The sequence below is a fragment of the Bison bison genome, unplaced genomic scaffold, assembly GCF_000754665.1.
Source record: "Bison bison bison isolate TAMUID 2011002044 unplaced genomic scaffold, Bison_UMD1.0 scf7180017864032, whole genome shotgun sequence".
Taxonomy (NCBI): Eukaryota; Metazoa; Chordata; class Mammalia; order Artiodactyla; family Bovidae; genus Bison; species Bison bison.
The window spans coordinates 2,464,004-2,476,516 of NW_011494604.1; the positions used below are offsets into that span (position 1 = coordinate 2,464,004).

Genomic DNA, 12,513 nt, shown 5'->3' on the forward strand with positions numbered 1-12,513 from the left:
AAAGCTGAAACTCCAGTACTTTGGCTACCTCATGTGAAGAGTTGACTCATTGGAAAAGACTCTGATGCTGGGAGGGATTGGGGGCAGGAGGAGAAGGGGACGACAGAGGATGAGATGGCTGGATGGCATCACTGACTCAATGGACGTGAGTCTGGTTGAACTCTGGGAGTTGGTGATGGACAGGGAGGCCTGGCATGCTGTGATTCATGGGGTCGCAAAGAGTCAGACATGACTGAGCGACTGAACTGAACTGAACTAGCTCTTTTAAAGTTGTCTGACCAGTAATATCATCCTGACTGCATTTCATCACCTTGAATATCACGAGGGAAATGTCTTATATTGAAATTAAGATAAGCTATACCTCTTTAGTAGTTAACTTTCTAACCAACAAAGCAGTCCTGAGAAGAAAAAAATAGTTTAGCCTAACACATATTTTCTTAATTAATCTTCACTTGGTTCTTAGTGAACATCCCATTCTTTCTTGCATATTTATAAAATCATGATACATTTCTGGGAATCAGCCTCTAGCTATCTGCAGGAACTGTGCAGAGTCCTCCTTTATGAAAGATGAAATAGAATTTGTCCATCAGTTTCCTGTTCTTCCCACTCTCTCAAAAATGAGTGAGCTTCCTGCTCTAAGACCAGTTTTCCAGAATCACTAGAAAATAAAGCAGAGGGTAATTCCTGTCCTTAGGGAATGCCTGTACTAATGGAGTAAACTTAGCAGAGATGGATAGTGAATATAAATACAGAGATGTAAACTGACCCGTAGGGTGCTGATGAGAAGGACAGTCTGATATTGACTGAGTAGTTGAGAGTAGGTTGGATGACCTGAGTTCCACACTCTTGCCCTTAACCCCAGCCCTCCACTCCCATGTGACCTGAGTAGACTTTGCTTTCTCTATCCCCTACAGCTATGGACATGGATGGAAGACCTTCAGAAGGAGATGCTGGAGGATGTCTGTGCAGACTCTGTGGATGCGGTCCAGGAACTGATCAAGCAGTTCCAGCAGCAGCAGACCGCCACTCTGGATGCCACACTTAATGTCATCAAGGAGGGCGAAGACCTTATCCAGCAACTCAGGTCAGCGCCTCCCTCCCTGGGGGAGCCCAGCGAGGCCAGGTCAGCATGGGCGGTGCTTTCCAGTGGGAAATGCCTTGGACTAGACACGAGATAAGTCATCATGTCCTGGTCTTGGCTCAGCTGCAGCCAGCTTTGTGGTCTTGTGTGAGCTTCAGTTTCTCCATCTGTCAGCTATAAGAATGCCTGTACCATACCCAACTTGAATTTAGAATGAAGTAGTCAGTGGAAAAGCTCTTATGTTTCAAAGAATTATGTATATCATTGAAGATGTTATTCAGTGATCAATAAGTAATATAAATACAATAAAAATTTAGCAATATTCAATAGAAAACAAACAGCATCTTCATTAAGAATGAGGGCATATTTGATCATGTGAAGAAATAGCCATTATGGAACATAGTGTTATTTGGCATCTGGTCTTGGGCTATTCTGAATTCCAGTGCTCCAGTCAGTAATATGTGACCCAAATGATTGCCTTTGGCCTCATGCGAACGTAGAGAGTGTGTAATGTGTCCTACTCTGCTCTCTGCTTACCCACATATGACCTTTCTACCATTCCTTGGTACCCAGAAAATAAAACTCCTTCTCTATTGCCCTAAACAAATATAGCTAAGAATAAATCTTAGAAAATCCTGTCTGACACCTTATATTCATTTCTAATAATCCACCCCGTTGCCTCCTTTCCATTTGTATCAGTATCTAGTTTCCTGTCCCTGTCAAGGGCATCAGCTCCTCAGATGAAGTGTCATGAGGCCTTGAGCAAGCCCTCAGCAACCGGCCATGTGCCCAGGTGATATGTAAATAGGATTTGATGGCACTAATGATGCCTGCCTGCGGGGACTTGTTCCTATCCCCAGATCACTGAGTGCTGGGACCTCTGCCAGCTCCAGATAGTAATAATCTCATCAGCAAGACCCAGGACAATCCTGAGGCCAGAGGGAATTACTTCAGTAGGAGAGGGCTTCCTCCCACCCCCCACCCTCAAACCAGTTGTCCAATTAAATAAACAATAAGAACTTACCTTAAGATAGCCCTGGCATGTTTTTCTGTTGGATTGATCATTTCTTTTCCAAACATTCACAAGCCATGTTCTGAGTCCTCCTATTGCATACTAACAAGACAGCCTCTTTCCTTTCTTCCCCTGGTTCATCTTCATGGATGTATAATACATGACAGTTTTGTCTGCCTGCACAGGAAACTCCACTGTTATTTGCTTCTGAGGAAAATTCCAAATAATGAGCAGTGACTTAACCTCTCTGGGCCTCAGCTGTTTCATCTGTGTGATTTAAGGAGTTCACTCTAGGAGCCTGTCAGCTCTAGAATTATGTCATGGCTTTTGTGTTTTCTTTCCAAACGCTTTCCACAAGCTTGGCTGGCCTGTCTGTGGGACTGAGTCTGTGGCAGATGCCCTGCCCACCTTGCACCATGCCTGAAGGCTGACGGCTACTAAGTGTTGGTGGAGACAATGATATGGCTGATGCCTGTCCTACAAGTTTAAGTTGTATGGATTTCAGAGAGGACCATAGACATGTGACAAGAACCACTGGTGACTGTTCCTTCCTCCACTAGTCTGACACTCATCTAGGCTCCCTTCCTTGATATCAAGACCAGTCAAAGAAAAAAGTAAACAATTCCTAGTAGACACTGGCAAGATGCCTCACACACACCAGCACACACATCTTCCCTAGGCCTCATGACTCTTCACACTGAAGCACCTAAGGTGCTTTTACATTATGTCTTTGATTCTAGTGTATATGACAGTGACAGAGGTGCTATACAAAGGGGCCAGAAATCATCCTTTTCCTTCTGGAAGCTGAGTGATAGAGAAAGACTGAGGGGAGCCATCAGAAATAGTAGTCACATCCTCTCAATAGTGCTGTTCTCAGCAAATGCACGATGTATAGTGTTCGGTACTCCTCTTGAGTTCTTTTCATAGTTGGGGAAGCTGTGCATGGTGGGCTTTCATGCCCAAATAGGCCAAGGTGAGAAGAGAGGGACTGTAAGTCCTCTAGATGACAGAAGGGCAGGCTCTTGGTCTTGTGCTCCCTCCAGTAATAGTGTGAGCTCAGATACCATTGCTTCTGAGTCAGACATGGGCCAAAAGGACCTGATCTTCAGAAAAGCTGCTGATGAGAGCATTCAAAACTAAGGACTTTCCCCTCTGACTTCTTAGATTGTATCAGAAACCAAGATGTCATGAGATAATGAATGTGCCTGTTTCTTTCAAGGCTAGGGGCTCTAGCTTACTCACTCAAGGCCCTATAGAATCTAACTTAGTGAATTCCAGTTTTTCTATTGTAACGATCTCTTTGGAGGTGTTACCACCTTGCTTGTCTCAGCAGATCAATGTTTATCTCGATCAATGTTTATCTCTTTATTCCCTCTGTGATGTGTCATCTCCCCTTACTGCCTTTGTATGGACCTTCTCTGCTCAGAAAGCCCACCCTTCCCATCTACTTGGTTCATTCTTTTCTTCTAACACTCAAATCAGGGCTTATCATCTTTGAAGCCTTTGTTCGTTGCTCAGGCTCTTGTGCCCTAGATTCTACTTTCCCCAACTGGACCTGTGCCCAGTAAGAACCTGACACATCTTTCAGAATTAACAGTCATTCATACGGCACATTCCTGGTCTCAGAGTACGGTCATACATGCCATCTTATTTAACAGCAAACCATGCCATGAGCAGGGTGAGGATTATTAAGTCCACTTTACAGCAGGCAACTGAGCCTCAGGGAGGAGATTTCCCAAGGTCACCAGCCCATGTATGTCAGATCAGGAATTTGAGCCAGGCTTCAAGCTTTCCTAAGTACAGCTTGAAGCCTATTAAATAATACCAGCCATAACTTTGGCATAGAATTATAAAGGGGATGAATAGTTTTTGCAACCATGATCTCATTTTACTTTAACCATGATCCTTTGAGTTAAAACTAGGAAGGATTTTTTCCATATACTTTTAATTTGTCTACCTTTATGTATCGTGATATGTGTATTTGTGTGTGTATATTGAAATATGTGTATATTAGACTACATATATGTTTGGAACCATTCCATTTCATTGATGTTTATAGAGCCCCTTTGCATGTGCTATTCATTTGATTCCTGTCACAGTTCTGTCTGAGGAATAGGACAGCAGCTAATCTCGGAGTTACAGTGCTGTGAACCCCAAAGAGGGTACATGTATCTTTGGCTCACCTATTAGGCAGACTGTGCCAGGCTCACAATAGGAGTCTGATAAACACCTATTGCTTGAGTGACTCTATTGATTCCCATCCCCGTTGCTGAGACAAGGAAGACTCCCTCTCCACTGTCACTTTTAATATGGCAAGCCCCCTCCTTTCTCTCTCCCACTGTGCCACAGGGACTCAGCTGTGTCCAACAACAAGACGCCCCATAGTAGCTCCATCAGCCACATAGAGTCGGTGCTGCAGCAGCTGGATGACGCCCAGGTGCAAATGGAGGAGCTGTTCCACGAACGCAAGATCAAGCTGGACATCTTCCTGCAGCTGCGCATCTTTGAGCAGTACACCATTGAGGTAGATGTGGGGAGGAGGTATGGGCAGGTGGAGGGCAGGCTGCTTCCCGGCCAAGGGTACTGCCCCAAAGCTAGACTAAGGGGACTGGATGGGACTATGTATCACAATACATTTTTAGAGATCAGCAAATTCATGATCATCATGTTAGATTCCTTCCAGTCCCCTTCACCCCACTGCCAAGCAGAGGCCCTCTCCTCAGTCTCTGGGATTAGTCCACTGGGAAGGGTTTGTTGGTTTCACTGGACTCTTGCTTGGCACTTTGGTTCCTGGAAGACCACGGAGTTGGTCGTTTGGCGACTGAGGTAGACTTGCTAAATTCTACAGCTTCTTGAGTAGGAAGGTATTAAGATTAGGTGACTATAGATTAGGGGTTGGATGGACTCACACAGCAGCCAGGAAGTCAGAGGAAGGAAGGCACAGTCCTTTGTTTGCTTTCTGCTTGTGAAGAAACTAAGCGTGTGCAAAGGTCATTTGCTGGTTCATCTCATCAGCGCCTCAGCTCATCCTGGGAAGGTCAGAATCTGGTGTTCTGGTATAATTATGTCCTCTTTTGATGCCTACTAATAATGTCTGCCCCACACAATACCAACCTTTTATTATTTTCTGCTTTAAGCCAGTGACTAAAGCCAGGTCAGTAGGGTTTCTGAGCCGCGAAAAACATTCAACACCTATGGGTGGCAAATGGTTAAAAACTATGTCTTCTCTTTGCTCCTGGCTGGTGTGTTGTGAAGGAAAACCAATTCTCTGTCTACCATTCATTAAAACTTTACTTTGCATTCCCGCCATCTCCTCCAAGTTGAGGCTTCTGGGGGTCTGGGATTGATCTTCCCAACAATATCTACAGAAACTTCTGTGGAACTGGTTTGGGAAGGAAAATTATTATTTTTTTGAATGTAAGTGTTAAAGTGTTAGTCACACAGTTGTGTCCGACTCTTTGTGACCCCATGGACTGTAGCTCACTAGGCTCCTCTGTCCAAGGAATTCTCCAGGCATGAATACTAGAGTGGGTTGGCATTCCCTCCTCTAGGAAATCATCCAGACACAGAGATTGAACTTGTGTCTCCCACATTCAGGTAGATTCTTTACCATCTGAGCCATCAGGGAAACCCTTCAAATGTTGAATGCTCCAGTATTCCAGTCTCAATGTCATTTTCAACCCCTTATAGGCCAGAAAGCTGTTTTGACAACAGATGCCCTCTTCTTCAGAGAAGGCAATGGCAACCTACTCCAGTACTCTTGCCTGGAAAATCCCATGGACAGAGGATCCTGGTAGGCTGCAGTCCATGGGGTCGCTAAGAGTCAGACACGACTGAGCGACTTCACTTTCACTTTTCACTTTCATGCATTGGAGAAGGAAATGGCAACCCACTCCAGTGTTCTTGCCTGGAGAATCCCAGGGACGGGGGAGCCTGGTGGGCTGCCGTCTAGGGGGTTGCTCAGAGTCGGACACGACTGAAGCGACTTAGTAGTAGTAGCCCTCTTCTTCAATCCCTAGAGCAATCCTTCCTATCTCTGACTCTCTTTTGACCTTTCTCTCCTTCACCTCTATCCGAGCTTCCTAGAAGCCACTGCAAGTTTTTACTTAAAGATGTCATGTTCTAAAAGGTGCTCTCTGGACAATTTCTGAAATAAAGGAAGAGATAAGTCTTTAAATCTAGGTCTTGATTATCCTTCCAACTCATTCCATAACTTCAAGTGAATTTATTTATACTTTTTATTTATAATCTATTTTGAACTGGTACTCATAGTGATTTCAGGTTGCAAATGGTATTTAAACATATATTGAAAGAACAATGAAAATGCCAGTGGAAAATTAGAGATACTGGTATGTGGAAAGGCATGAACGTGTGGTGACAAAGGTGATGAAAGAGTGATAATTGAGAGTGAGAAATGAACAGAGGTAATGTTTGGTTGCAGTAGTTTTGGCCACGGACACTCCCACCATCTTTCCTTGACTTCATTTCACCCACAGAGTGAATACATCCATGAGGGAATTACGTTAGCAGGTGGGGGAATTTGGCTGTTGTGCTCTTTATTTACTTTCCTATCATTCCAAGTCCACATCAAAAAATGCTTAAGGGGAAGGAAATAACCTAGGGTTTGGGTGTTTAAGCTTTACTTGGTGAGATGGCTGTGGTTTTGAGGTCTGGTTGCTGGTTTAGTTCCACAATGGGCCGGTTAGCTTCACTTCACCACTTGGACTGTAACCCATTGACATCAGCTGTGGGCACCATTAGGATGTGTTTGCCTGCAGTGATTCTGGGACAATCCATTTCCAGCCCAAAGCCTACAGAAAAAAAATATGCTTTTTTTAAAAAAAATAATAAAGTTGGCTATAGATCAAATAGCTTAAAATTTGATCCTATTTAAATGTTGCAGTAGAAGAGCTTGATATTTAAATTGTAGGATTTGCATTTCTCAGCCTTTGTGTTGTATAAGTTTCCCCTCCCACCCTGACAACTTGGACAGCTTGGTATGCAGCGAAGCTGAAGTAAGGAAGCAGTAAAGGGTCTAATAAAATGAGGGAGATGAAAATAGTGAATAGGTCAAATGAGGGGAATAAGAATTTGGTTCTGCACCCAGGTTTTAGCAGAGGTCTGGTTCCCCATTGCAGGTGTGGCCCCAAACTTGGGGAAATATTGCTTTTCATCTCAGATAGGAATGAAAATCCTGCCAAACCTATGGAAAATTTCTGCTTTAAGTCAGATTGTCAGAGTTATATTTGAGGGTGATGAGATTATTTCAAATGCCAGCTAGTGTTTCACTGTGGGGGTAAAAGGCAAGCTTCTAGAGAAGATTCAGAGTGTGAAACTGAGGGTGGTTTCTGTAATGAGAGCTGTGTGGAGCTGATATAAGCCAGGGCAGAGCCTGTCACTGCAGGACCCACAGCTATGGTTTCCTTCCCTAAAGGAAGGCATTTGATGGGCATACTCAGAATTCCTAGGGATTACTGAAGACCAGTGCAGGCCTGCCCCCTACATCTGGGGAGTCTAAGTTAAGACTCCTTAACCATGTCACTGATGGCTAGCATGGGCTAATAGTTTTAAAACTAAGATAAGACATGAGTTGCTGCACTAGTCTCCTTTTACGTAATTATATGGCTCCCGAAGTACTTGGGGTGGTGTTAAGGGTCCCCGGCTAAGAGTGACACTTATCCCAAACGTATTAGGCAAAAGTTAAAAAACCAAGACTGCATTCCTGATATGCCTTCTTCACATCCCTGGAGACCAGAAGCAATGACTCACAGATATTCTATAAAGTTTTTTCCCTGTAAGTTCAGCCTCCTTCTGTGAAAGACACATTATAAGAAACAGTTAGAAAAGACACTTCACCAAATGCAAATAATCTTTATCTTGTGATGGTAAGAATATGGAAAATTTCTTCTTCTTTTTGATGCTTCCATGCATTTCACCTTTTATACAATTAATTAGAATGATTGGAAAGAAAATATTTTTAGAAACAGGAACAGGTCAGTGGTCTCAAAACTCCTTTGATTATATATACTCAATAAACTGTTTTTGAACTTTCAGCTCTCTACATATTCATCTGTGTTAACTTATAAATTATGTATGTATTCTGTCACTAATAATCTCAAAATTCACTGTGCCCTTAGGGCGAAGGAAGCTTGACTTTTTCATCAGAAGCTGCAGTTCTGTATTTCAAATGGTATTCTTGATAATTTTCAATTATTTTTTGGTTCTGCTTCTTGACAGATCGGATTAGATTGTCATTGTTTCTTTACCCCGTCACATGGCTGCCAAAGAGTTCTGAGTTCTCTTGAGCTTTCACGGTCAGTATTATCTTCAAACTATAGTTTCTTTGAGGAACCTTGTTAAGCCACATGTCTTTTGTGAAGGGTAGTTTAGTTAAAACTAGATAAGTCCCTTTAACTGGGCACATGAAAAGAGCAATAATTTGAAATGTGCTAAAAGCAGCTGAACAGATGAGCCAGAAAGTCCGTCGTCTGAAGTATTGAGGTACTTCCTGTGTCCCCTGAGGAGCCCTCCCAACACACCATCTACCATGTGGTACAAGTGAGAGTCTGGGGTCAGTATACTATGAAAGTCCAGGGAACTGTTGTATCTTTTTTTTTCTTAGTAGTTTGATCAAATATGTGTGTGTATAATATATATGTACATACATATGCTTATTTATATACTTAGAATTTTTCTATTTGTTATCAATGGGCAATCTTGGGTGCCCCCTGCGATGAGCATACGCATACTGGAGAGTGCTAGGAATGACACCGAGAAAGATAAACCCAAACAAGGACTTTATGAAAAATGGGCCACACCTATAATCTTTCTTTTAAATTTCTGACTCTGTAATTACAATCAGAGTTTTTTTCAATGTACCTGAAAATTAATCTGCACAATTAATCAGAGTAAGGAACGGAATAGCAGCTCTAAATCCATGGGGTTCATATTGGGATAGGCTGGGGCCAGGCTGAGGCTAGAGGAAAATGGCCTTCAAGGAGGAAAATTCTTCCTAGAGGAGAGAAAGCTGATTGTTATTCACTGGTAGCATCAACTCTGTGATTGGTTGTATGCAGAGGCCTCTTATGTTTTATACTTGAGTGAGATTGTTCAGTCAGTCTTTTACCTAACAAATTCAACTTGGTAAGCATTTAGTGAGCACCTACTATGCCTCAAAAATTATTTTGGGCACAGAAGATGAAACTGTCCCTGCTATCAGGGAGCTAGATGGGAAGAACCGCAGAAACAGAACCATCCCATAGTGATAATTTATGACACAGACAGGCTTACAGATCGATGAGAACACTGAGGCAAGACCGCTTAGCTTTTCAGGCTGCCCGTGGAAGGTTTCCCTGTAAGATGACACCTGGAGGACAGGTAAAAATTGATGGCCAGGGTTTGGCATCTCTGAAGAATGCCATCCAGCCTCTACCAGAATATCTCCAGAGCCCAGAAGCAGAGTTCAGGAGAGGAGGGAACTCAGGATCTCATTATTGTGTTGAACGAAGATCTCCTTCTGCCCTTTTCTCCTGCTTCTGCTCTCTGGAGAAACAAAACAAATCTGTTCCCACTTTTTGGAAGCTTTAACATATTTGAAAATGTTCATCATAGGCCTCTTTTCCTTTATCCAGAAAGTGTTGAGATTGTGAAAGTTATTTCTGCAGTCCCCTCTAAAACTTCAATAACTACTTCTCTTCACTGTTAGCCCTTCTCTGTGGGATATAACCCCAGTGTTCTCCCCACTTTCTGGGCCCACATTGTTGCCTCATTGCCCCCTGGTGGCTGGACTCTAGTTATCCACGGTGGCTTATACCCCCGGCCCCACCAACCCTGGGGCAGCTGTGTGTCCAAGACGCTGGTGTTCTATACACTCAGCCCAAGAGACGTTTCTATGACTTATCACCTGTCCTGTTGACGCTTCTGCTCCCCCAAAAGCCCCTGGCTGTTTTTTCTGGGTACATGTTTCCAGTACACTGACTTTGTAAAAAATTTAAATGAAAGTGTTTTATGTATTTTTCCTCTCAAATTTTATTCTCCTTTTTCTGGCACAGTTCTTCAGCCTATCTAAATATATTTAATTTATTATTGTATCAGTGTTTCAACAATTTGAAATATTGGCCAGGTCAGGCAGGGCTCTGTGGTGCTTTACTGGACGTTTTCCTTCAGTGACACAGAGCCATCAGCCCGCACAGTCATTCCTTAAAGGGCCACATCATCTTCTAGTCCGATTTCACAGCCCTTTCCTCCACAGATAGTGTTAGACTCTGCAAAGCCTTGCTGTTCTCCTGGTTATAATGTGCCTCAAACCCACCAACATAGTAACTATATCAAGAAAAAAAATAAGATTTGTTTGGGATCAATCTTTGTAGGCTCCCTTGGGATCCCTATATCCTTTTCTAAATGGATCCAGATCTTTTGCAAAGGAAATACAGAATAAGTGCAATAAAGTAAACCAAAATTCTCACAAAATATTTATTTGATCGTTTCTTCTAGACTTTTGTCAAATTGATTTCAGAATCATTGGCGGTTTCCCCTCACATCTTCCATTAAAAAAAAAAAATTACTTACATAGCTTTAGTATTCTAGAATGTCACCTGTTTTGTTAAATTATCAAAGATCCCTAATGGAAGCTTTCAGATCATTCTGTAATGGGGTGGGTGAGGGGCTGTGGACCTGAAGTCAGGTGACATTATGAAGGTTCAAATGCTGCCCACTTCTCCTTTCTGGTAAAGATGCAAGTAACTCAGTAGAAGGAAATAATGTAAACTCCAGCATGGGGTGTTTAGCCTTTGCGGAAGAAAATCCGTTCTGAAACTCAAGCATTGATAAGTTCTAGAATGGGTGAACAATATATATCATGGGAGCTCTTCAACAGACAGGAGATTTTTTGAAAACAATAGATTTCTATGAGTCTCAAACTGATTAAGAGGCAAAGATATGGGCAAAATAAAGACTCAAGATCCCCTCAGTATCAGTCATGATTTTAAAAGATCTCAATTTTAATTATGATGATGATGAAAAAAAGAACATGAACTTGGTTGTAAAAACTGTGTTCCAGTATCTAAATTATCCAGTTGGAATAGAAATTAGGTAACCAAACATTGGAACTCATCAGTTAGAGTGTTATGATATGTTCTTACTTTTTATCACAAAAATAAAAAAAATAACTGCATGGATTTCTTTATTGCTAAGTCCTGCTTTTCCATACTGCTTCTTTCAGTATCCTCAAAGGTTTCCTTATAGCTACATACATCAGTATTTTAACTCTGGACAGATTGTATGTATTTCTAAAACAGAGTGAAATTCCATGATATATCTTTAAAATAATCTGTATTAGAATTCACTAATCTTATCATTTTAATTGATTAACAGAAAAGAGCCTAATACTAGACTACAGGAAGAACAAATGGCTATGGTAATTTAGTTTAGTTTCACAGTGGTAATACACATAAATATGTTGTTGTTCAGTCGCTAAGTCATGTCTGACTCTGCGATCCCATGGACGGCAGCACAGCAGGCTCCCCTGTCCTTCACTATCTCCCAGACTTTGCTCAGATTCATATCCATTGAGTCAGTGATGCTATCTAACCACCTCATCCTCTGAGGCCCCCTTCTCCTTTTGCTTCATCTTTCCCAGTATCAGGGTCTTTTCCAGTGAGTCGGGTCTTCATATCAGGTGGTCTACGTATTGGAGCTTCAGCATCAGCCCTTCCAGTGAATATTCAGGGGTGATTTCCTTTAGGATTGACTGACTGGATCTTCTTTCAGTCCAAAGAACATGTAAATATACATACCCATTGTAGATGAAATAGCCCTTCCCAAAGCAATGAAATTCTATTTAGCTGCAATAGCTCTTCTCCTACCAGCCAGCACTTGTAGGTCAGTGAAGAATATTTAGCTTTCAGTTCCCTGGTGGCTCAGAGGGTAAAGCGTCTGCCTGCAATGCAGGAGACCCGGGTTCAATCCCTGGGTCAGGAAGATCCCCTGGAGAAGGAAATGGCAACCCACTCCAGTATGGAGAAGGAAATGGCAACCCACTCCAGTATTCTTGCCTGGAGAATCCCATGGACAGAGGAGCCTGGTGGGCTACAGTCCACGGGGTCACAAAGAGTTGGACATGACTGAGCGACTTCACTTTCACTTTTTCTCATTTTAATATAAATAATGACATCATAGAACAGAAAGATGTTCATTTGCATTGACAGAGCATGTATTGACAGAGCATGCTCATGTATTTCAGAGCATCTTACCATAGTGAAATGCCTTACACCCTTCCTCCTCATTATTAGTTGGAATGGGATTGGACCTTAATGTGCATAACGTGTAGTGTAGATATACACACACACATGCACGCACACACACAGTCACTCTCTGCTGAATGGCAGTGTAGTATAGTCATTGAATATGCACTATGAGTTAC

General features: G+C 42.4%; 1 protein-coding gene across 5 annotated transcripts in view; it reads left to right on the top strand.

Moving 5' to 3' along the window:
* Positions 1-12,513, top strand: part of KALRN (kalirin, RhoGEF kinase) — a 626,732-nt gene that overhangs the window by 309,533 nt on the left and 304,686 nt on the right. For all 5 annotated transcript variants that reach the window (XM_010834276.1, XM_010834277.1, XM_010834274.1 and 2 more), the window contains exons 12-13: positions 915-1,123; positions 4,443-4,617. In XM_010834276.1, coding sequence (XP_010832578.1) covers positions 915-1,123; positions 4,443-4,617 — 384 coding nt within the window. The remainder of the gene's footprint in view (positions 1-914; positions 1,124-4,442; positions 4,618-12,513) is intronic.